The sequence below is a fragment of the Elgaria multicarinata genome, chromosome 4, assembly GCF_023053635.1.
Source record: "Elgaria multicarinata webbii isolate HBS135686 ecotype San Diego chromosome 4, rElgMul1.1.pri, whole genome shotgun sequence".
Lineage (NCBI taxonomy): Eukaryota > Metazoa > Chordata > Lepidosauria > Squamata > Anguidae > Elgaria > Elgaria multicarinata.
This window is the reverse complement of record NC_086174.1, coordinates 40,185,568-40,211,623: the sequence shown is the minus strand read 5'-3', so window position 1 is coordinate 40,211,623 and position 26,056 is coordinate 40,185,568. Positions and strand designations below refer to the sequence as shown.

At 44.2% G+C, this 26,056-nt stretch overlaps 1 protein-coding gene across 1 annotated transcript in view; it reads right to left on the bottom strand.

Moving 5' to 3' along the window:
• The window catches only part of LOC134397462 (xanthine dehydrogenase/oxidase-like), a 79,068-nt gene extending 56,243 nt beyond the window's left edge, over positions 1 to 22,825 (bottom strand). The window contains exons 1-7 of the mRNA XM_063124146.1: positions 22,576 to 22,825; positions 14,094 to 14,151; positions 11,785 to 11,881; positions 10,324 to 10,432; positions 7,507 to 7,633; positions 5,501 to 5,562; positions 432 to 500 (exon numbers count right to left, since the gene is read on the bottom strand). Of these exons, the coding sequence (XP_062980216.1) occupies positions 432 to 500; positions 5,501 to 5,562; positions 7,507 to 7,633; positions 10,324 to 10,432; positions 11,785 to 11,881; positions 14,094 to 14,151; positions 22,576 to 22,626 (573 nt within the window). The 5' untranslated portion in view covers positions 22,627 to 22,825. The remainder of the gene's footprint in view (positions 1 to 431; positions 501 to 5,500; positions 5,563 to 7,506; positions 7,634 to 10,323; positions 10,433 to 11,784; positions 11,882 to 14,093; positions 14,152 to 22,575) is intronic.
• Positions 22,826 to 26,056: the final 3,231 nt, after the last annotated feature.

The window sequence follows — 26,056 nt, the reverse complement described above, 5'->3', positions numbered from 1 at the left end:
GCAAGGAGCTGGGACCCGTGCATGGGGCACAGAGCCCCTCAGGAGCTCTGCACCCATCAGGGGTGGGGTGGGGGGAGCAGGATTTTTTTTAAGAAATAAAAAAACCTTACCTTTTGTGCACAAGTGCTCGTGCGCTCCTTCACCTTTTTTTAAAAAAAAAACCAAAATGGTGGGTGCGACATCCTCACCCTCTGAGGTCGTCATGCACCATATGTAAACAGAGGGGGAGATCTCACAATAAAAATATAGCGAGATCTTCAACTCTCCATCACACTAGACCGGTAGGTCTAGCTGAGGCCATCGTGTCAATGCACAATCATTATTGAATTACAGTAAATTAAAGCAGATCATTAAAGCCAAAGTTAATTTTCTCTTCTGGAACTATTTTAGGGTTTTGAGAGGCAACCAATATGTTTACCCAACTAACTTACCACTTCATTTTCCTTTCCAGCCATACAGCAGCCAAAGCCATTTACTTTTCCTCCACAGCATCCCCCATCCTAAACAGAAAAAAATGCTTCCAAATAAACTTTTTATTAAAACTTTATCACATTGTTAAGAGATATTAACTACCTTTGAATGAAGGGGGATGGGGAACCTGTGGCCCTCCAGATGTTGCCCCAACTACAACTCCTATTATTTGTTTTTTTTAATTTTGTTTGTTTTTATTACATTTCTATACCACCAACTGGCCAAAGCTCTCTCAGCAATTCACAGAACAGACTTAAAACTCTAAAATATAATAATATAGTAAATCAATATAGAAATACTGTAAATTTATAAAAGAATCAGATCAAAGCAGGAACCAAAATAAAAGGCAGCAGCAGTGTGACAATCTAAAAATGTACTAAGGAAATTTTAAACCTGAAAGGCTAAAAAGCCTTGGAAAATTAAAAGGTCTTCACCAGGGGGCTGCCCTAAGGCACCAGGTTGCCCTGCTTTTATCACACACACACACACACACACACACACACACACACAGTGCTTTTGCTCCTGCTGGGTGGCGCCAGGTAATCCCAATGCAGGAGGCAGCGTTGGCTTTCTGGAGGCCATTTGGCTTGAAGGGGCGGCCCCTCCACTCCCCTTTGCCCAGTTTCCAGTGACCAATGGGAGGTTGCCTTCTGCCCATTAACACCCTCCGTGTGGTGCCAGACTGAGGATAGGTGGCACAAGAATTGCGTTAACCTCGCTCCAACATGAAAAGTCCCTGACTTTACCGCTGCGCGTCTTCATCTCTTTGCCGTGTTGCAGTGAATTGGCGACTGTGGCATATAGCTGACTCAGTGTTGATTCGCAGCCACCTTGGGCGACATTTGCCCTCTGGTGCTGAAAAGACCACAACCTAGGCACCCGGCTAGGCTCTCTGGAGAGGGCCTTTAACAACTGAAAAGACCCTCTCCTTAATGGCTGCCCACCTCACTGCATTCATCGGAGGCATCTGGAAAAGGGCCTCTGAGGATGACCTTATGGAAGTTCGTGATCCTTCAGGTAACCTGGCCCCAAACATTTTAGGGCTTTGCAGGTTAATACCAGCACTTTGAATTGGGCTCAGAAACAAACTTGGCAGCCAGTGCCAATCATAAAGCACTGGTGCAATATGACAATATCAGCCAGTCCCCATTAATAATCTTGCTGCCCTATTTTAGGCCAGCTGAAGTTTCTCGGCCATTTTCAAAGGCAGCCCCATGGTTAACACATTTTAGTCATCCAAACAACAGGTGACTGTGGGAAACTGCAGCTGGCCTATCTCTGACCAGGAAGGGGTCGTAATTGGTATATTGGCCTAAGCTGGTAAAAGGAGCTCTGTGTCACCAAGGCCAGCTGAGCCTCCAGTGACAGTGCTGGATCCAAGAGGACTATCACCAAACTATGAACTTGATCCAGTGGTCATCCCTGACCATCAGTTATGATTGCTGGGGCTGATGGGAGTTTGAGTCAACAACATCTGAAGTGCCACAGGTTCCCAGCGCTGTTTTAATTGCACAGATTGAGACATGTAAGCCTATGCGGCAGGGTCTTGCTATTTACTGTTTTACTCTGTACAGCACCATGTACATTGATGGTGCTATATAAATAAATAAATCATCATCATCATCATCATCATCATCTGTGGGCTCAAAAGATATACAAGGTTGTAGGAACACAGGATGCTGTATAATACCAAGTGAAAAGGTTTGTGTACTTACTTCACTATTGCCTACATTGGCTACCAGCCAGTGCAGGCAATAGTGAAAATACACTGGCTGGTAGAATCTTAAAATAAATCTTATTTTATCTGAAGATTTTTTTAAAAAAAAAACCCTATCCAAAAATAGCAGGGACTGAACCTGGGCATCAACCATTCAAATATGCTGCTGTGTTCAAACCTGGGAGTGGTTGAGAACCAATCACAGCTTTTAAAACTCAGCTAAAAACTTTTCTTTTCCCTATAGCTTTTAAATATTGAGTTTGTTCTGACTCTATACTGTTAGCTTCACCCCACCCGGTGCCTATTTACACTTCCCTGTGCCTGTTTGCATTCTCTTTCCCTCCTCATTGTTTACTACAACTTTATTAGATTGTAAGCCTATGCGGCAGGGTCTTGCTTTTTACTGTGTTATCTGTACAGCACCATGTACATTGATGGTGCTATATAAATAAATAATAATAATAATAATAATAATAATAATAATAATAATAATAATAATAAAGATGCAAAGCATGCATGCCATCACTGAGCAATGGCTCTTCCCATGTTCTTTCACATAACACCTCCCTTTCCTTTCAATAGAATTTGCACCAGAATTTCCCAAGGGATCATGTTCCATATCTGTTCCAGAAACGTCAGACTATGGATCAAATCCTTTACCCGTTGTTCAGGGGGCCACCTGCCAATGGCAGCTTCCAAGATATAAATTCACAATACAAAATCAGTACAAGATTAAACCATAAAACATCATAAAACAGTGGAATAAAAAACAAGGACCAACCATAATGCTAATCACAAGCAGCATTCAGCCAAATAAGAACAATGAGACTCATTATAAACCAGAGTAGCATCATAGAAACAGCAATCCAAGAAAATCCTCAGAAGGTGCAAACAAACTAATTTTGGCGCTTTGCAGCTACTACAGAGACCGTTTATAATAATCATTATTTATTTTATCATCCACAATAGGGGCAACTGTGGAGGGGAGGTGTGTTCAGGAGTGAAAACGGGCCCCAGACCTCCCAAAATTGCCCACTTATGGTTCAGATTCCGTTGAATGCAAGACATAGAACTGTCTGAGTTGTAAGGACTCCTCGTGAGTAAAGTTATACTCACAAGTAGACCATTCCTCCAGTGGGACTGATGGCTTGCAAGCGTGCTCTGGGTGGGGCCAAGAAGACTCAGGCACAAATGCCTTTTGTTACAAGCACAGCGTGCTGGAACAAGGTCTGTGCATTGGCTTTCTGCCTTGTATTTCTTGGATAGCCCAGCTCTTCCCTGGAACTACTCGTATTTGTCCAGCCTGCTAGCCTTGCCTAAGTCCCTGGAGCTCTGTCCTTGTACCACTGTAAGTGGGACACTTATCTGTTAGATAACCCGACACTGATTAATAGTCCTAGCAGATTTGACGGAGCAGCAGGTAAGCCACCAAGGGTACTGATGCCAGGGCCTGAAGCGAAAATAGCGCAACGTTTTCCACCTTGCCTTTCCCTCAACTGTTGCTATCACTGATCACCACCTCAGCATCCTCTGTACCGCTACACTGGTGTAACGCTGACCAGCCTTGATCTTAGTCACTCCCTAAATCTCCAAATGTCTCTACTAGATATATAACAGGCTGCAAATGGCCTAAAACTCAAAAATCAAATATAATAATAATAATAATAATAATAATTTTATTTATTTATTTGTTACCCGCCTCTCCCTCTGGATCGAGGCAGGGTACAACAAAAGGCACAATCCTATGCACGTTTAGACAGAAAAAAAGAGCTACAGCTCTCAGCATGGCCCAGCATGCTGGGAGTTGTAGGCCTTTTTTCTGTCTAAACGTGCATAGCATTGTGCCCTAAACTAGCTAAAAGCAAAAAGCACTTTGCTATAGGCCAACAAACCACTTCTAGCTCCACTCAGCCAGAGACTCAGAGCCTGAGAACCCACCAGGCATCCCTATTTTGGGTGACCGTATGAAAAGGAGGACACGGCTCCTGTATCTGGTCACTCTATTATAGCTCCTGCAGCTTTAAATTTTGTGATGAAAAGGGAATTTCACCAAGTGCTGCATGCATACAAATGACACCTGCTGAAATTCCCCTTTCAGTACAACTGTTAAAGATACAGGAGCCCTGTCCTCCTTTCCACATGGTCACCCTATCTCCAACATATATTCTGCTTCTCTCACTTCTGGGCTGCTAGCCATGTTCCATGGAGCCTCACTGTGACAGCACTGGGAAGGACAAGGGACATTGTTTTCTTAGCACAGTTCATTTCCCGGGTCCCTGATAACCGAGCTGCATAACAGTTGGCTTTGTTTTTTCATCTACTCTCAAAGCCTCTTGCCCATGTTCTCTGTCACAGCAGCCATGGAGAATAATGTTTTTGTAGTCCTCCCTCAGCTCTTGATCTTTCAGCACCAGTGCTCACTTCTGCTGTTCCTACAGACAGAGGGCTTTTCTGCATGAGACTTTTAACCGACCACTTAACTTTGGCTTCTGTTTCCAGATTCTTTGTGGGGTTAAGATTGGCTCCTTTACAAGAGTTCTTTTTTCCACGGGGGTTTCTTTCTCTGCCTTTTTATATGTTCCATTACACAAACACTAGGTGATGCTGTGGTATAGCAGAACTGGGCAAATACATGAGGGTTTCAAGCCGCCATTCACAGAAATACCTGGAGGCAAAGGCTATCAATGGCTACTAGCCCTGATGGTTGTGTGCTATCTCCAGTATTCTAGGCAGTAAGCCTGTGTGCACTAGTTGCTGGGGTGCATGGGTGGGAGCGTGCTGTTGCTCCATGTCCTTCTTGTTCATCCCTGGCCGATGGCTGGTTGGCCACTGTGTGAACAGAGTGCTGGACTAGATGGACCCTTGGTCTGATCCAGCATGGCACTTATGTTCTTATGTTCCCTTGTTAGAAAACAAAAATACCATAATGGTTGCAAAGCACAGAAAAGGCCCTGGAGGATGATAATATAACATAAAGCACCTGCAAACTACAGTGAATGAGGAATCATGAGTACACAATGTAGAAAGGTTTAGAGTCACAGCAGGCTCAGGCTATCACAGCTTCTCCTAAACTCATCATTTTGTGAGCCGCCCAGAGAGCTTCGGCTATTGGGAGGTATAGAAATGCAATCAATCAATTTTTGTGGCCAATTCCAAGTTGATGTGTTTGATCAGGGGAGGGAAGGAATGAAAGAAGGTGTTTTGGAAATATATCATTTTTTTTATATTTTAAGTGTATAATCCATTAGTACTTAGCAAAAGCCAATCTGAATCTATCACAACCCTCTTTTTAAAAAATGCGTAGCCACTTACCTTTGCAAATGTCCGGTACCCCTCCAGAATGGGCCTGTATCCTGTGCAGCGGCAGAGATTTCCTGGATTGACAAATCAAGTTGCAAAAGTTAGGAGTCACTTAAAATGAAGGAGAACCATTTTTAATTTCGGCTCTGATCTTCTGTGGAGAATGCCAAACTTTGCATCCAAAAGTAGGGTTTCAGGCCTGGTTTTGGTATGGAAACAGCCATGGTTGCCCTGTATGATGACCTATGTCGGGAGAAAAACAGGGGGAGTGTGACTGTTAATTCTCCTTGATCTCTCAGTGGCTTTCAATACCATCAACCATGGTATCCTTCTGGGACAACTGGCTGATTTAGGAGTGGGACGTATTGCATTGCAGTGGTTCCGCTCCTACCTGGCTGGTCGGCTCCAGAAGGTGGTGCTTGGGGGACATTGCTCGGACCCATGGGTTCTCCAGTATGGGGTTCTGCAGGGGTCAGTCTTGTCCCCCATACTGTTTAACATTTACATGAAACCATTGAGTGCAGTCATCCAGAGTTTTGGAGTGTGTTGTCATCAGTATGCTGATGACACACAGCTCTATTTATCCTTTTCATCTTCATCAGGTGAGGCTGTGGATGTGCTGAACTGGTGCCTGGCCATGACAATGGACTGGATGAGGGCTAATAAACTGAAACTCAATCCAGACAAGACTGAGATACTGTTAGTGGGTGGTTCTGCTGACCGGATGGAGGGTGTTCAACTTGTTCTGGATGGGGTTGCACTCCCCCTGAAGGAACAGGTTCTTAGCTTGGGGGTTCTCCTAGAACCATCTCTGTCACTTGAGGCTCAGGTGGCCTTGGGGGGCAAGGAGTGCCTTCTACCAGCTTCGGTTGGTGGCCCAGCTACGCCCCTACCTGGACAGGGATAATCTGGCTTCAGTTGTCTACACTCTGGTAACCTCCAAGTTAAATTACTGCATTGCACTCTATGTGGGGCTGCCTTTGAATATGGTTCGGAAGCTGCAGCTTGTGCAAAATGCAGTGGCCAGAGTGATAACAGGGACCAGAAGGTTTGAACATATAAGACCCACTCCGGCCCGCTTGCATTGGCTGCCTGTATGTTTCCGAGCCTGATTCAAGGTGCTGGTTTTAACCTACAAAGCCTTACATGGCTTGGGACCACAATACCTGACAGAATACCTCTCCCGACATGAAGCTACCAGTACACTGGTCTCAACAGCTAAGGTCCTCTTCCGGGTGCCTACTCCAAGGGATGCTTGGAGGACGGCAACAAGAGAGAGGGCCTTTTCTGTGGTGGCCCCCCAATTGTGGAACAATTTCCCTGACAAGGACTGCCTGGCATCGACATTGTCATCTTTTCAGCACCAGGTCAAAACTTTTCTCTTCTCCCAGGCATTTAGCAATATGTAATTAGCCTGGGTTTGTTTTTGTATGTTTTTGTGGATTTAAATTTTTGTATGTTGTTTTTAAGTGTTTTTATCCTATGTTAAACTGCCCAGAGAGCTTTGGCTATGGGGCGGTATATGAATACAATAAATAAATAGGGGCCATTTGGCAACAAGGAAAGAATGAGCCTCTCTGGGACTCTGCATAACTTTGGAAGATGGAGCTCCAGTCTCAAAAGGCATTTCCCCAAATTTCCTGGCTAACATACAACCAGCTTGTATCAACTGACAATGATCCTTCCCATACATACACATCTCCTGCTTCATTACGTAATGACTAGTTGGTGCATTTTGTCTTAGCAGTTCTGCACATTAGACTCTGCGAGGGCTGAATGGTAAAAAGGATGGGGGGATTCTGTACAGATTTTTTTTTCTAGTGAAATTTCATTTAACTTTATCTGTTTTACTGAGATCTGATTGCTTCAGCAAGGGCAGACTAATAGAAATGAATTTAGAAGGAAATGACTACCTGTTGTTTGAAATGGCCTGCCTATTCAGCTAGGTTAGATTGTGCAGCGGATTGGAAACAGGGGCAGGGAAAACACAAGTCAAAAAGATACAAAGTCATCTTTACCTTGGAAAGCATCTTCTATCTCTTCCATTTTGGGTGCAGGGTGATTGCGAAGCAGCGTGTACATGGACATGACAATGCCAGGAGTGCAGAAACCGCACTGTGATCCGTGGCTTTTTGCTATTCTTTCCTGGAAGAGAGGGAGGAACACAGCTCTGACTAGTATAATACTTTGCATAATTCCGAAATCATGGTCTCCTCAATCATTTCAGTTGCCCTGGGGTTAAATTAATTCTTATTGAAGATTAGTAACCAGAAGCAAGTTCAGCATTCTGATGCCTAATCGCTTAAGCAATAAGTAATTGCATCTGCTGTGCTATTTGTAAAAACAACAGCTTGTCAAACCTTAAGGTCTAAGAAATGTATTATGGCATAAACCAATCTTCCCTCTACCTGGTGCCCTTTACATGTATTGGACTACCACTCCATCATCCCCAGCCAACATGGCCAATGGTGATGCTGGCTGGGCTGATGGGAGTTGTCCAACACATGTAAAGGGCACCACGTTGGGAAAGCCTGATTAAGCTTTTATGGACTATAGTCCACTTCATCAGATACTGAGGGCTCATCTACACTAAGCAGGATATTCCACTATGAAAATGGTATGAAAGCAGTATATAAAAGGCAGGAGCCACAGTACTGCTTTATAGCACTACTGCAATGCACTGCAGGATCTACGCTACTGCTTTACAGTGGTACTGTAAAGTAACATCGGAGCCTGCTCCTGCTGGACTCTTCCCCCTCCCACAGGGCAAACTGCCATCTTGGCCCTGTGGGGAAGAAGAAGGACCGAGGGGACAGGAGCAGGCAGAAGTAACATCAGAGCCTGCTCCTGCTGGACTCTTCCCCCCCCCCCCACACACAGGGCAAACTGCCATCTTGGCCCTGTGGGGAAGAAGAAGGACCGAGGGGACAGGAGCAGGCAGAAGTAACATCGGGGCCTGCTCCTGCTGGACTCTCCCCCCCCCCCACAGGGCAAACTGCCATCTTGGCCCTGTGGGGAAGAAGAAGGACCGAGGGGACAGGAGCAGGCAGAAGTAACATCGGGGCCTGCTCCTGCTGGACTCTTCCCCCCTCCCCAGGGCAAACTGCCATCTTGGCCCTGTGGGGAAGAAGGACCGAGGGGACAGGAGCAGGCAGAAGTAACATCGGGGCCTGCTCCTGCTGGACTCTCTCTCTCTCTCTCTCTCTCTCTCTCTCTCTCTCTCTCTCTCTCTCTCTCTCTCTTCTCTTTCTCTCTCCTCCCTCCCTCCCTCCTTGACTCCTTTTCCTTGTGTGTCATGTCTTTATTAGATTGTAAGCCTGAGGGCAGGGACTGTCTTTTTTTGCCAAGTGTAAGCCGCTCCGAGAGCCTTTTTTGGCTGAGGAGCGGGGTATAAGTATGATAAATAAATAAATAAATAATAAATAATACTGAAGTGCACTGACAACTGTTGTGGCCCATGACACAACTGCACCAAGCAGGATATAGCACTATGAAAATTGTATGAAAGCGGTATATGGTAAGTGTCAATGGGCCCCAACAGTTGTCAGTGCACTTCAATACCACTATAAAGCAGTAGTGTGGCTCCTGCCTTTTATATACCGCTTTCGTAGTGGAATATCCTGCTTGGTGTAGATGAGCCCTGAGTTACAGGTACAAAAGCAGATGGTTGGGGCATTGTTGAGGGATTCCAAAGGGTGAAGTCAGACAGTGACAATTGATTTTTTTTAACAGTAGCCATTTACAACACCAAATGGTCTGTCTCAGTAAAGCAGATTCCCATGTAACTGTTCGTTGAATGATCACTGTTAATAACATAATTGTCACTGTCTATACTTTTTGCATTACATTTCCTTGGACCTCACTGATTATAAATCCCCAACCATAACTGTAATTCATAATAACACTTCATGCATATGGTAAAGTAGACTATCCAAGGCTGTTAATCGACTGTTAATCCACTGTGTCTTCTTTTTGTCATAAATTCTTTTTGTCACAGAATTGAAATCCGAGCACTACACATCTCTGCTAACCTCTACATGGGATTATGGTATAGCAGAATAGCACAAGTGGGAAAAGTGTTTTCTTCTGCTTTCACAAATAATACTGCATTTTCCCTGCTCTAAAAACTGTGTTTTAGACATAGAAGTGAAGCTGGAGGGTCACATTTTCACATAAAGACCTTGTAAACAACCATGGATTGTTTTTAAAGAGCACTTAGTTTGTTTTAGATCAGGGGAAATGTATTATTTGTGAAAGTAAAAGAAAATGCTTTTTCCACTTGTGTATTTGCACTTTTCAGCTATACTATAGCAGAGCCTAGAACTCCTCGCCTGAAGCATCTATATAATTTTTATTTGTGAATGGCGTGATTGTGCAAATTGCCTTGAGAAGGCTGTATAGTCGTTAAAGGCAGTGTATACATATTTTAAATCAGTCAGTAATTAGCACACTCCTGCTTTACTCTCCAAGATCACTAGCAATTTTTTTCAGGAGAAAGAGTCTCATGACTTAACTATGATCAATTATACTTCCCCTTACTCAGCTCCAACTAGAGAGTTTTGTCTTCTTTCCTTAAACCAGCTCCTTAACTGTCATACAAGAACTGCATTGGATTATTTCCAATCTTAGTTTAACATAAATCCCATGAATTTCAATGGGTCTACTCTAAGTAGGATTAACATTGGATACAACCTATTGCTTGGGAAAGGTTCATGAAACAAGCCATGTTGTCTACAAATTAGTCGGGTAAGAACTAGAAATTTAATGTACCTTTGGCAAAAGAGAAATGCAATGCAAGAGGCCAGAACACTTTGTTACAAAACTCCACAGTTTACCTGTACTGGATGTAGCCTTGTCTTTGTGCTTCCTATGCCTTCAACGGTAGTTACTGCTACATGGTGGAGAGCACAGACAGGGAATAAACAAGCATTTGCAGAATAGTTTCTAGAGCCATGTTAAGGAGACTGATCACCTTGTAAATTCATTTTCTCATATCACTAGACAAGGGCGATGAAATCACAAAAGCCAATGGTTTAGGGCTGGGCTGCTAGCTTTGAACTGAAATTGAATACATACTGGCCAGAAGCAGGCTAATCCTAGCGAACAACACGACTTGCAATCTTCTTGCTACTATTTTAGTAAAATGTGAACAGTGGTGGTAGAAACCTCATGGCTGCAATCCAGATATAATGATGAGCTACAAGGTATTGCACACAACTAGTGGCCCAAGACAGTCGATAAGAATCCATGCTGTGCCATTCACATGGAGAGATGGAAAGATGTACCCCCCACACACACTCACACCCAAACCAGGTGGGGATTACATTGGTTGCAGATAGGCACATAAATGTGCATTCCCATCCCATCTGTGTACAGTGTTCCAATCCAGGAAAGGAATCCTTGTGCAGAGAATGGCTTCTGCACACACACATCTCTTTCCACAAGAGATCTAAAGAAGTTGATCAGCTTTTTCCCTAAATGATGAAGAATGTAGACAACCCACTAGTGAAAGCAGTCTGAAAATAAACAAAGTACTTAATTCTATGACAGCCTTCTCCAGCCCCATTTTGTCTGTGGATAATGGAAGTTATAGTCCAACACATCTGGAGGGCTCCAGGTTGGAAAGGCTGTAGTAAGGACGGCCTAGGAAGTCCGAAGTTCTCACTATTGTGAAGGGGAAATTAGGGGAGGAGAGTGAAAAGGGGAAGTTGGGCTAGGAAAAGATTAGAATAGAGGACATAGCACTATGACTTCCTCCAGAGAGAAGCGTCACACATTTGACTGTTGTTGAACTTTGAACTGCACAAAACAGTCTGTCATATAAGACAAATATTAATCTAAGAAAACAAAGAGAGCTGAGGAAAGTGCTGTGGGTGTTAATAGCCGCTCTCATCAGATGCTTCAGCGAATGCAGAGAAATTGCAACAGCAGAAAGGTGGAACGCCAGGATGTGTTGTGACATGAAGCTCTGCATTAGGAGGACCATGATTTCTGCCATTTCTAGAACTGCCAGATAATTGTGTTGCGTAGGCCAACAGCCTGACAGCAGTCCAAGGCACAACGCAGAAGGTTATCAACAGTCTACGACTGACCAATGCACTTACTTGAAGGAGACACATCTTAAAATCTTTCCTGTCAACAGATCTTACTGTGACCTGGAACTGAGTTGAGCTTTTGGGAGGAGCTGACTTCGTGCAACAGCATGTTCCCATCCATTAAGTATTCGTCCTCATTATCAGAGATGCCTACATTCAATTCCTGTTCTTCCGTCTCACCACATGTGGCTCAAAGGATACATGATTTTCTTTTGGAAGCTGTCAAACTTGGAAATCATAACAGTGCAGGCACCACATCCGCCTTCTCCACAGCCCAGCTTGGTTCCACATAAGCCGACTAGCAGAATTAAGGTTAAGGAAAATATACCACTGGTCCTTTTAGTAGGTTGGCTGGGGAATGTTGGGAGTTGCAGGATTTTTTTCCTGTCTCAACATGCATAGGTTTGTGTCCTAAACTGTCTTAATCTGTCTTATTGAAATCATTCTCTTATGGAGGATCATCTGATTGTTTTCAATGGGGTTTACTAATCCCAGGAAAGTGTCTATAGGATTGTAGCCTCAATGTATCTAATTTTGGTTGTTTACGCTGCTTTGCGAGGGCCATAAAATGCAGACTAACTATATCTTAAACAAATAAAATTGTATCCTTTGTTTAATTGCTCAACTGGATCTGCTGTTGCAAACGAGATGTAGAATTAACATGCACAAGGTATATTTTATTTTATATATACACATGACCAGGAGGAGGAATTAGAGTAGGCATTGTTTGTCCAACATAAAGGTCAATGAATATTTACTTTCATCAGGACAAAATGCAATGGTGTTCTCCTCTGGAGAATTCTGAATCCACTTAGCACTGCACAGTCACTTGTCCATGGCTTTGCAGCTGAGCTTTTTATGAAAAACGAATAAATGGACCCTGATCGAAGGATTTCCATAGTCAATCATGCTTCCTGTTATGAATCCCAGCAACCTAGAATTTCCTAGAATATCAACTCCTCAAGTGTTATAAGTTTTGGATAGATGATTGATTTCTCCCAGCTCAGATTTTAATCCAAGTCAGAGAGCTTTTCTCCTCCAAACAGTTACCCAGCCACCCCACCTGCTTTCCCCCCCTTGCCCATTCCTTCCTTCTTTCTTTCTTTCCTTCCTTCCATAACCAGCACTTACTCAGCAGTAGTGGCAGGATTATGGCAGTGGAAAGCCATGGAGAAAGGGAAGAGAAGCCCCTGGCCTGCTACAATGCAGCGCGACAGACCACAATGTCCGCTGTAGCCCCTGGAAATGTAGTTTTCCCAAGGGGCTAATAGCACTTAGGAAAACATTCACCAGCCACAGGCACTTGGAGGGAAAGAGGCTTCCCTTCCTTTCCTCTGCCCATGGCTTGCTGTCACCGTAGCATTACCACTGTTGCCAGCAGTGGCAATTGGAGGGTAGGTGTCATGTGGAAGGGGGTGGCAAATAGGGGGTCCATTCTAAATTCAGATTTGTTCAGAAATAAGCCAAGCTCTTTTTCCCATTCTGTAAGGATTCTGTATAGCTTATTTTGTAGCAAATCTGACACAGGCTATGGGGTTGGTAGGGTCTCCCTATAGGATTTAGGCCATCAGTGTTAAGGAGGTCATTGTTAAGGATCATTCAAATAAATCCAGGGGCTGCCTTCATGGCGCCGAGTTGGCGCCGCTCCGTCACCAAGCCCCATGGGATCACGGCTGCGGGGTGGCAGCCAGCAATCTTAACAGAGGGAAGCAGTGCAGGCTTTCCTGCATCCATTGAGATTGCTGGGCCCGCCCCCTCCCTCTCCCCTAGTTTTGGCGACCAATTCAAAGTCACCTTCTGCCCAGGAATGCCCCCAGCTCAGTGCCAGAATGAGAACAGCTGGCGGAAGAGCTGTGTTGACCTTGCTCCCACAAGAAAAATCAGGGTAAGTCCCCAACTTTACAGTGACCATATGAAAAGGAGGACATGGCTCCTGTATCTTTAACAGTTGTATAGAAAAGAAAATTTCAGCAGGTGTCATTTGTATATATGGAGAGAACCTGGTGAAATTTCCTCTTCATCACAACAGTTAAAGCTGAAGGTGCCCTGCCCTCTTTTAAATCTGGTCACAGTATAGCTGCAGTATAGCTCCTGCAGCTTTAACTGTTGTGATAAAGAGGAAATTTCACCAGGTGTGATATGCATACAAATGACACCTGCTGAAATTCCCTTTTCTATGCAACTGTTAAAGATACAGGAGCCCTGTCCTCTTTTTCATCTGGTCACCCTACCCAACTTTTTTCCTGTGCATCTTTGCCTCTTTGCCCCACGTTAGCTCTGAATCAGCGGCTGCGTCATAAAACCACTGTAGCACCGATTTGGAGCCACTGTGGGGGCAAAGGCAACATTTAGACTGTCCCCAGGTCTAGATTAGCAGATGCCAGATGCTCAGAGCTCAATCACAACTCAAATGCTGCTGGACTTCGGCCTGTCCCTGCATCATCAGACAACTACGAAATATTGTGACTGTTTTCAATCTCATACACTGCATGATGCCTGATATCAGATACGTTTCCTCCGAAGGTAGGTTAGCAAAGTAGTTTCTGGGTCCACATTTTTCTCCACCACCTGAAAGACAAGAAACATTCATTTTCTTAAAATGCAGGTGCCTGTATGTGCATAGACATGTCACAGTGAATGCCAGAAACAATGTGAATGTTAACAGTTCCCAGCAACCAATAACATTTTGAGAAGTCAGAAAATTCTGATATTTGCCAGTAAATGTCTCAAACCAGTAAATCTCTGAAATCAAATGCCTTTGAGGAATGACAATTTCTCACATGAGGCTTTACTTAACCTTGGTGCAGTATTACTGAACCGTGCAATAGCATTTTAGTACCTTTAAGTACTTTTTAAACATTTTATCTTGTTTTTATTTTTACTTTAGGGAGATGTTTTTTTACTTTATTTTACATTACTTTAATGAAAGTTTTGCTAGCCACCTTGAGTGATATATACGAGAAGCTGGGACATAAATGATCATAACAGTGAATAAATTATTGCCATTCTTGCAGAGCAATCATATGGTCTGGGGGAGTGTCCCGGGGACCCTAGGATTCTTTGGATTTCCCCTTCTGAGGGCTTAGACACCGTTACGACCCCAGAACTGGGACTCTGGTTCCAGTCCCTCCTCCCACCCCCTCGCCGCCACCATGGAAAGAACTGTGTCAGCTACTTTCTGAGGCCACAAAAGTAAGCGGGCATTCTGGTGGGAGGGAAAGGGAAGAATCCTGTGTCCTCTCCAGTCCCAGTCCCACACTTGCCAGCGTGACCTCTCTAGACCTCAGAGGCCTGTCTAGAGAAAAACACAAAACACGGAAGATGGAGTGGTGAAAAACACCCCGGTCTCTCTTTCCACCCTGCCAGCAGCACCTCATCAGGGCACTGGATACACAGAAGCCTCCGAGGTCAAAGGCTTCTGTCTCACAAGGGTTCAACCCATAGGATCACACCCTTAGTGACGTTCTGGAATGGGGGCTGATTAGGACGGAAGGAAAGCTTTGGCGATTCTTCTCTGGCCTTTTCCTGCAATAAGGGCTCAAGAGATTTCTCTAACAATAGCAGAGATGGTTGATTTTTACCCTACATCTCTGGTTCTAGATGGCCCTTTAGATGCCTACAGCACCACAGGACTTCGTTCACTCTACTTGCAGATTTGGGCAGGATCTACACTATTGCTTTATAATGGTTTATAACAGTATTGGCAAACGTTTGGGCTCAGGACACATTTCTTATACCATTTTCAAACTGTTTCCAAAGTGTTATATCCTGCTTGGTGTAGATCTGGCCATAGAAAACCAATGGGATCAGGCTGCTACTTTTTGTCAACATCAACATGCCATTTTTCTTCCTACATGCAGCACAAGGAAGACCGGGCACAAGAAAAGATACTGCAAGGTAGACTTCATGGCACCTGAAGTTACACTGAACTCCTACCATCTTGACTTAACGCGTGGGTTTTTTTTCCATTCCCACCAGAGCTGGAACCTTCAGCCCATCCTTTTCCTAATGGAACCATTTCTTGGTATTTCCACACAACAGTACCCCTTGACCAATAATGGCTTCCACATCACTTTTAAAGGCTTTCTCCACAGACTGATCCTACGTATCTTTGTCTTCTACAAGGTCCTCTAAAGCATTGCTGCAGCTTCAGGAATCCTCAGCTACATTCAGATATTTCCCAAGGAATAGGAGAATGCAACCATTGGCTGAAAAAAAAGTTGCACACCTCTAGGATAAAGGCTTAACAACACACACAGGCCCAGTTCAGAAGACACCTTAAACCATGGCTTTAACCACTCCCCCCCCCTACCCCTGATGGGCACAGCGCTCCTGAGGAGTGCTGCTCCTCATGTGCAGCTCCCGGCTCCTCACGAGGAATTGCGAGGACGAGGAGCTGGGTCAACCTGCAGCGCCCAGCCACATGTTCTGCGGTCTTGGGCTCAGCCTGAGACTGTGGAAAAACTGGCGCTAAAGGGGAGGGCGAGATCCCGGGGCAAGGGAGGGATGATCCCTCCATGATCCCGGGATCCCCTGTGCGTCATGTGGATGAACAGGGATCATCCCAGGGATCATCCCCGGGATTTCGCCCCATCTAGCTATGGCCTACGTTGCCCCTACTCCCCCTACACTAAGTGGCAAAGGATGAAGTCATTTTTAATGTTAACAGCCATTTTGAATTTCCCAAAATTTTAAAATACCTCAGAACAGTGCTTTCTGGGCAAAACAAAATTTATTTATTTATTTATTTGGAATATTTATATACCGCTCCCCATTGAAAAATTTCAGAACGGTGAACAAGGTAAAATGAAAATAAAAACAGAATAAAAACAGTTAAAACAAAATTTAAAAGAAGCAATAACAGTAATCCAAGGCTGCATGTTAGAGAAAGGCTTCTTGGAATAAAGATGTTTTCAAGAGGCGCCGAAAGGAGTACAAGGTTGGAGCCTGCCTGACCTCCAGAGGCAGGGAATTCCACAGGAGAGGCGCCACCACGCTGAAGGCTCTTCCCCTGGTGGATTCCAATCGGAGGATGGATCTATGTGGAACCACCAGGAGCAGGCCTTCGGATGACCTCAGTGACCAGGCAGGTTGGTAAGGGAGAAGGCGCTTTCTCAGGTATCCTGGTCCCAAGTTGTTTAGGGCTTTGTACACAAGTATAAGAACCTTAAACCTGGCCCGATAGCGAATAGGCAGCCAGTGCAGTTCCCTCAGCAGAGGAGTTACATGCTGGAAAGGGGCAGCTCCAGACAACAGCCGAGCTGCAACATTCTGCACTAGCTCCAGCTTCCGAAGCAGCTTCAAAGGCAACCCCACATAGAGCGCGTTGCAGTAATCCAATCTTGAGGTTACTGGTGGATGGTCTGATTCTCTAACCCCTAACCTCCAACCACAAAAAAATCGCCTCACCTCCAAAATGTAGCTAAAACAAAACAGCCAATTTTGAGCTAGTGAAATGGCTGAAAGATGTTCCTTGTCCATTTAGTACTGTCTTAACTGGAAGCTATGCTGCTCCTAGCTCTCTAGCAGCCCTGCAGCCTGACCAGCCCAGCTGGATGCGCACATAGCTGAGGCAGTACTGATGTCACCTCAATGGCTGTGTGAGCATCCCAATACACTCTGACACCAGGCTTAAGTATTCCTTAACATCACATTTAACACAATTCCCTGCTATTTTTTAAGCCATTTTGAACCTCCAGAGGTGGATTCTGGAGGTGGAGGTGATTTAGGACTTGTGGACTGTTAATCTGAAGAAGTCCGACCAAAAGTAAGCCTTGATTGTTAATAATACTGCTGGTTCTAATCTTTCCTCATTGGCTATCAAACGTTGAAAACTTTGCCCTTAGGGTCAATAAACAAAATTCCTTCCTGGCTCTAAGGCATGGAGTTCTCTTTTGTTATTAACAGATTATCTAAGCATATCACTTAAGTGCTTGCATGCGCCAAGGTGAGCATGTGCACTTGGGTCTTATCCGTTAGTATAAAACTAAACTATGTTCATTAACAATGACAGCCTAGGTTGGCAGGAGATTCAGAGCAGGCCGAAAAACATATTTCTGCATGCCATGCAATTCACCGCCTCAGAGTGTGGTAATAGCCACTAGCCAAGGCTGCTTTAGACACACTCATGGGGGGGGGGGGTAAGCCAATAAACAGATTGGCTATTATCTATGATGGCTAGGTGGAACCTCCATGTTCAGGAGCAGTAGGCCACTGAATACCAGCTGCTGGGGAGCCAAGCGTGGCAGAGGGCTGTTTCCTTCGAGTATTGCCAATGGTCTTTCCCAGAGGCATCCAGTGGAAGCAGGATGATGGACTAAACAGTCCTTTAATCTGATTTTGCAGGGCTCAATAGATGTTGGATGACATGACAATGATCCTAATGTGAATATGTACTTAATATTTAAGGCCAAACTGTATGTTACATTAAACACGGCATTTGGCCCTGCATGTGTTAGTTTGCTATATTTGTAAATAGTAGCCACCTGGGTCTACAGTAAAAGGAGTGGTTATTAACCCTTTATCCTAGAAGTGGGCAACCTTTTTTCGGCCAATGGTTGCATTCCCTCATGGGTAATATGTTGGAGGGGGGGGATATTTTTGGTTAGTGAAGATAAAGCCAGCAGTGGCCAGGAGCAGGACCAAAAATGAGTGGGTCACTCTTTTTTATCTTTCTTTTTCTGTCTCCTCCTTTTCCCTTGCTCTCTTTGGCACTCTTCTTTTCTCTCCCTTCCTGTAGGGTGTCCATATGGAAAGGAGGACAGGGCTCCTGTATCTTTAACAGTTGTATAGAAAAGGGAATTTCAGCAGGTGTTATTTGTATGCATGCAGCACCTGGTGAAACTCCCGCTTTATCAAAACGGTTAAAGCTGTACCAGACCTGCCCTCTTTTGTATCTGGTCACTCTAGTTTATGTCCTGGAACTTTAACTTTTGTAATGAAGAGAGAATTTCACCAAGTGCGACATGCAAATGACACCTGCTGAAATTCCCTTTTCTATACAACTGTTAAAGATACAGGAGCCCTGCCCTCCTTTCCATATGGTCACCCTACTCCTGATGCTGGTGCCAGCATTAGTGGACAATTTTAATTGGGGCCACAGTGTGGAAGGAAAAAGATAGATGCAGATGGCTCCTGCAAATTCTATTTAAAGTGAACAAAACCAAACTGCACAGTTAACATAATGTGCCACTCAGACCTGAGTTGGGCAGCAATATTATTGTTTTTTAAAAGTGGCCAAATGAGTGCCTCTCATTTTGTGAGGACTAGCTGCTTTGAATGATTTTGTTGCTCCCTCCCACCCTTTCTCAAAAAAGTGATAGGTCAGCTGTTTCCAGTCGTAACCAAGTGGCCACGTCATGCTATCATAGGTTAACACAGAACATGAACTGCTAATTTTACTAAGAAATTAAACAGGTGCTTAGTCCACATCAAAAGGTATGCCGATTAAATACAGTTGCTTGCTTGCTTGAATACCATTATAATTTGTATTCCTATATATAAAAAAAAGTATCTTAACAATCGCTGCCTATCACTCAGCCTTGAAATCACATGCAACAAACAGCACCGGTTATTTGCAATGTCAGGCTGCCAGAAAGGGAGACAAAGTAACCTTTCCCTACAGCTTCAGTGCAACGCATCCTGTTCTGTTCCAGCCTCTTGATCAACATTCCCAGGGGGTGTGTTGAAATGCTCCACCCATACTTCTAGCCTCCTGTTCCGGTAGCGTTGCATAACAATAACCCATTCCTTTCTTCAGTGACCTTAAGGGGTCCAAAATACACTTTTGCAACAGAGCCCAGCCTTGAGACTTCCAGGTTATCATCACAGAACTAACGCAACTTTCTCTTACAAATTCAGTCCACTTTATTAGGCAAGCGTAGAGCAGAAGTGATCTTTTAACATCACTCTCCAAGGGTGGGCTGGTGGATCAACATTAGCAGCACTGGAGAAAGCCCTTAAGGCAATTTCTAGACTGCGGAAGGCAACGTGGTAGTGTGAGCACAGATGCACTCCCAACACCTTTCTTGGCACCTGCCGAAGTGCCCTGGTACCCTTCCCACATTCCCCCCCCCCCACTAACACATTTTCTTATCAGCAGCTGGAACTACTGTGAATGCTGTTGATGCTGAAAACTGTGGAGTTATTTAGTATGTTGGGGCTCAGACCCCCACCTCTGCCTTATATTCAGGCTTTGGGACAGATTACTTGTCCTTTGCCATGCCTCCCATGGCAGCCAATTTGTGGTGGTGCCCAGGACACTTCCTCAAATTGTCAAGTATGCCTACGGCCCCAAAAAACTGTTACTTACTTCCATTCTAGATCATGGAAAACACACTAATGGTGTGAAATACACTATAATATGAATAGGCACCCTGTAAGGGAGGGGGAGAATCCTTATTTGAAAAGTCAGATGATGTGCAAAATGTCTGAAATAGAGAAAGATGAAGCACTGTTTCACACATTACATAGCAAAAGACCCAAGTTGGCCACCAAGTTGATTGTAAACAGGGAGTTGCAGTCAGTCCATGCTCCCTGATGGCTATATAGCACATGCATTTAACGCCCTCACCCTTTACATGTGAAGATGTGCAGCTTCAAAACATGATGTATAAAGCAGCCCAAACATGCACAGAGAGAGGCACTCGTGCAGGTGTGTTGAAGCTGAGCATATGTAAGCACCCATCCCGTCCGGCCCAGAATTGTTCTTTTCTGATCTAGCTGGTGTGGGTCAGTGTTGAGAATATTGCAACCTCATCTGCAAGTTACAGGAAGGGGCTAGTCTTGCAGTTAGTTAATACATGGGAATTTAAATCCCTGCTAGCCTGAGGAACTCCATAGCCTACAGTGTGGTTTCCTATGAATTGCTCCTCCCCTTCTTTCACCCACTCTTTCTCTGACTTTTACCATTGCTGGGAGCACATATGCTTGCTTTCTCTCCTGCCTATGTAATGGAACACAAAGTGGACTGAACAAACTCGCTTGAAACTCTGCACTGTGCCTGCATTTTTATGCAACAATATTGTGAGAAATACACTTTACCTTTTCATCACTAAAGAAGGCCGTGGTTTTTTTCTTTTTCAGCCTTGTGTGAATGTGGCACTGGTAAAAACGCTCATTCTGTTCTGCCTTTTTCTGTTTTCTCTGCTAACTGCCCTTTTAAATGGGAGGCAGCAATACCAAATAATACCCATCAGACAGGTGTGTGTGGGTCTTTCCCAGCCCTCCTACCTGAGTCCCTTTTACCTAGAGATGCGGGAATCGAGCAGGCGACCTTGTGCTTGCAAAACATAGAATCATAGAATCATAGAATAGCAGAGTTCGAAGGGACCTACAATGCCATCGAGTCCAACCCCCTGCTCAATGCAGGAATCCACCCTAAAGCATCCCTGACAGATGGTTGTCCAGGGATGCTTTAGGGTGGATTCCTGCATATCTCCATGCAAAACATATCACGTCCTACTAAGCAATGTGCCCTCCCTGGTTATAGATACACAAATAATCAGGTAAAATAGGGTGTGAAAGTGGGCGTAGGGGGAGGGTGTCAGGATTAACGTGCGTTTATGCATCAGGATAAGCTAGTGCTTTGAGAGTCCAGCTACTACGATCCTTCCTTCCATCTTTTTGTTTTTAAGCGTGGCATTTGCAGGGCGCACGCAGCAAAGCCGGAGAGGCGCGCTCCCTGCCCCGACCTGAGCAGAATACCATTGGGGGCATTCTGCTTCCCGAACTGCAGCCTTCACCTCCCGCTCAGAGCAAAAGCACACGGCGCTGCGGGGAGGGAAGGGCAGCGGATCTGCTCCGTGATTTGCCGATGCAACACAGCCCCATCTCCGCCCCTGGCCCTTCCCAACTGTGCCAGGCACGAGGAAGCTCTCCAGAGCTGCCAGGACGAAAAGGGGCAGATGTTACCTCCGTGTGGCACCTCCGTACTGCTGGAGCCAAGAGGGTCCATCTCTTTCGCTAGGAAGTGCCAGCCCAAGCAATAGGCAAAGGAGCAAGATTCCACCACGCCGAATCAGCTCCATTGAAACTATTTATAGTGGAGACGGAGGGAAGGTGCTCGCTTGTTGCAGTTCATGTACTGCAGTCCTGTGGCCAGGGTAAAATCTCCCGAGGGCTTTGAGATAAGGCAGAGCCTTTCCGGGTCAGACAGAGCATGTGGATACAATGTGCTGCCTCTAAAAATCACCAGGAATGGAATAACCCACCTGTACCTCTACCTCTGGCTGCTTCTGGGGTAATTGTGAGCATTTGATCTCTCTATGTGGGGTGGGGGGGATTTGCTGCGGATTCCTGGGGGTTGCTCTGTTTGCTTTTGTAATTTAATGTTTGTGCAGCCAAGAGTCCGGTGCTTTCCAGCCAAAAAGCAACCCAGTGCACCTTGTTGCTGACTGTACTACCCACCATGCAAGGCGTGCAAGAATAGTTATGTCATTTACAGTATATGTACTCATACATTTTTCCTGAACTGCATAAGAAATATTCACAGCGTATCAGTTTACATGCATCTACTTAGTTTAGTGGGCATCTCCCGGTAATCTTCAGCTCCACTTAATATTAATTTATTGATTATTAATTTAAGAATCACATATTCTAATTAAATTAGTGCCCATATTTTTATTCTGAAATATATAACCATTTTATCAGCATGAAATTAAAACCTGGCATTTCTGGAAGAAAGTCTGAAAAGTTAATACTGTTATTATTAATAATAATTAGACCATCTTTCTAAAAAACAAAACAAAACACCAGCTATAGCAGCAACTGTTCTTTTGGTAACTGTAACCAATACTCCCTTCCTCTATCTTAAATCAATGTCATTAGTTCAGTAAAGGGGGGGAAGGGGATATTTTTCTGCTTTCACAAATATTAAAGGCTGTATAGCTGTAACGGGGGTTGTGCAGCCTGTTGAAGAGAAGGACACGTTAAGAATAATCCATGAGTTGAGTTACAAACAAACTTAAAAAAAAAAAGTAGGGGTCACCCTACCTTCTTGCCATTTACAAAGAAGACCAACTCATCTGTCTTTTCTGCAGTCATCCTGGGCACCTTCCGACCTTTACCCAACAGTAGGGGAGGGTGTCAGATCACACTCTTTTGAATAGTCCCAGCACTGCAACAGTCTGAATCCCAGTGACACCAGCCCAAGCAATATGAGGAGACCTTAGGAATCTTTAACCTTATTTCAACATTAGTGCCGTGTAATAGTCCAAGTTATATAAGAGCCATCCAGAGGCGTGTCAGCTGTACTTGGCTGTGCCTTTCCTCCTCTAATGATAGCACAGGAGACGTTGAAAAGAATAAAGTCTCCACCCCTTTCTCTGCCCTGAGATTATACGGAATCAAGCTTCAAGTACACGGCTATTTGAGTACATACATAAGGACAGTCAAAACACGGCAGAAGGAAGCATTACCAGCCCTTCTGTTGCTCTATGTAGCTGTTACAGATTGGCTGTCATAATATAAGAACATAAGAAGAGCTATGCTGGTTCAGACCAAGGGTCCATCTAGGCCAGCATTCTGGTCACAGTGTGGCCAGCCATCATGTCTCCCCTTGCCTTCCTGGATGTATAAACTTGCAGACTTACTAAAATGATCAAGGGACTGGAGCAACTTCCCTATGAGGAAAGGTTACTACCTCTACTGTTTAGCTTATATATATATATATATATATATATATATATATATATATAGTTCAGTTGAGGCATGATAGAGGTGTATAAAAATTATGAATGATGTGGAGACGATGGATAAGAAGACATTTTTCTCCCCCTCTCATAATATTAGAATATGGGGTCATCCCATGAATCTGATTGGTGGGGGATTCAGGACAGATATAAAGGAAGGACTTCTTCACACAACACATAATGGGCTCATCTACACCAAGCAGATATTCCACCATGAAAGTGGTATGAAAGCGGTATATACTGCTTTATAGTGGTACTGAAATAAACTGACAACTGTTGGGGCCCATGACATATACCATATACTGCTTTCATACCACTTTCATAGTGTTATATCCTGCTTGGTGTAGATGTGTCAAGGGTCCCAACAGTTGTCAGTGCACTTCAGTACCACTGTAAAGCAGTAGTGTGGCTCCTGCCTTTTATATATCGCTTTCATAGTGGAATATCCTGCTTGGTGTAGATGAGCCCATAGTTAAACTATAGAATTTCCTACTACAAGATATAGCAATTTGGATGACTTTAAAAGGAGGGAATTAAGCAAACTCTTGGAGGACACGTCTATCAATTACTACTACTCCTGATGGCTTTCTGCTATCTCCAGTTTTAGAGGCAGGATGCCTATGTAAACCAACAGCTGGGCAACACAACCAACCAGGAGGGAACTAGGCTGGTTGGCCAATGTGTCAACAGAAAGCTGGACTAGATGGCCCCTTGGTTTTACCCAGCAGGGCTCTTCTTATGTTCTTACATTCTAAATGTAGTTGTATAACTATGTGGGAGGCATATGAACCAATGGATTTTGATTGTGAGAAAATCTGCAAATTATTATTATTATTATTATTATTATTAATAATAATAATAATAATAATTGCATTTTTATACCACCCAATAGCCGAAGCTCCCTGGGTGGTTCACAAAAACTAAAACAATTCAAAGTATAAAACAAACCGTATAAAAACATGATATAAAATACACATTAAAATGGATTAAAACATATCATACATGATTAAAATATCTTTAAAACATCCTGAAAACATTCTAAAATTCCACTGGATAGGCCTGCCGGAATAGATCAGTCTTTATTCCTTTTTTAAATTCTAAAAGACTGTAAGTTGATGAATCTCCTCCAGCAGGCCATTCCACAGTCTGGAAGCAGCAGAAGAAAAGGTCCTCTGGGTAACAGTTGTTAATCTAGTTTAGAGGCTTAGACAGGTTGCTTATCCATATCAGCTAATACAGCATTGCAGGGGCTCAATTTACTTTTTATTTTTATTTGATTTGTACTCTGCCTTTCTACCAAGGAAAATGGCATTCAAGGCAGCTCAAGGCAGTCATAAGACAAATATCTAAGATACATGGAAATTACAGGAAGAGACTAGAGGCTCCAAAGGAAGACGTGTGACAATATACAGATGTCTCTGTGGTGATGTAAGATCTTGACACATATGCAGAAGAAGAAAGTCAGTTAATGTAAAGATACTGTCAGGAGAACATCTGCTACTGATGCCAAACCTGTCCATCAAGTGCTGGGAGCTCCTGACAGTGTACAGGGTTTCATACCTGGGATCCCTGCAGTGACGACTGGTGGCTCCGATGTCAGTAGGGCAGTGAATCCATTGTGGGTTTCAGTCAGAACTATAAAGGAGCTATCTAAGGTGTTTTGCACCCTGGGTAGCTTCTTTAGCGTACAGACTGATACGCAGAGCGGATTCACTGACCCACTCACTTCGGAGCCACCAGCCTCCACTGGATCTCTGTGATCCACCCCAGTATGACAGGGAAAGACTCATCAGCACCCTATAACCGTCTCATCAGAGCACTTCAACACATCAGCCAATGCCTGTCTCCTCTGTTCTAGGCTATCCCCCCTTCATTGTGGAATATTCTCCCTGCTAAGGTCCACCTGGCACCAAGATTGCCGTCTTTTTAGCACCAGGTTCAGACTGTCTTCTGCATGCAGACATTTGGCATCACATGATAGGTTTTGTTGTTTTAATGTCAGTTGTTTTTATCAGATCCTGGTATCTCCCCACCTCAGTGAGTCGTCAGCCCAGGGCTTTTACATACTCAAAATGGCTAAAGAGAGAAGCAGAGACAATTACATTTCACAAATTCAATGATGTTAAATTTATTCCAGACTCATACTCTGCTGTACCTGTTTCTTACATCTGCAATATTTGGGGCCAATATTGTCTCAGTTTCATTGAACTTTTTGAGCTTCTTGCTGAGTTGGAGAACACAGTTCCCTAACCCTGAGAAAAGAAATCCTATTCTTCCATCATTGTACCATCATCAAACTCTTACATGTAAACAAGCATGTATCCTCCCTAAAGCCAGTGGGGCTATTAATACTCATGCAATCTGATCCTATGCTTGTTTACTCACAGAGTTCACTGGGTCTTCTTGCTTCCAAATGAGGGTACATAAGACTGCAGCATGAAAAGGCAGCCACATTTCAAACTTTCTCTGTTGGATTTAAAACAAACATATGCTCAGCTGCCATCTTTAGGTCCTTGCTCTAAGAAGGACCATAGCTCAGTGTGATAGAGCCCCTGCTTTGCATACAGAAGGTCCCAGGTTCAATCCCTGGCTTCTCCAGGTAGGGCAGGAAAAACGCCTGCCTGAAACCCTGGGGAGCTGCTGCCAGTCTGTGTCGAAAATACCAGGGTCAATGGACCAAGAATCTGACTCAGTATAAGGCAGCTTGCGATGTTCCTGGTTTTGTTTCTTGCAATATTTTGTGGAAGTTGGAGGAAATGGCTACAATTTGGGTACAAACGTTG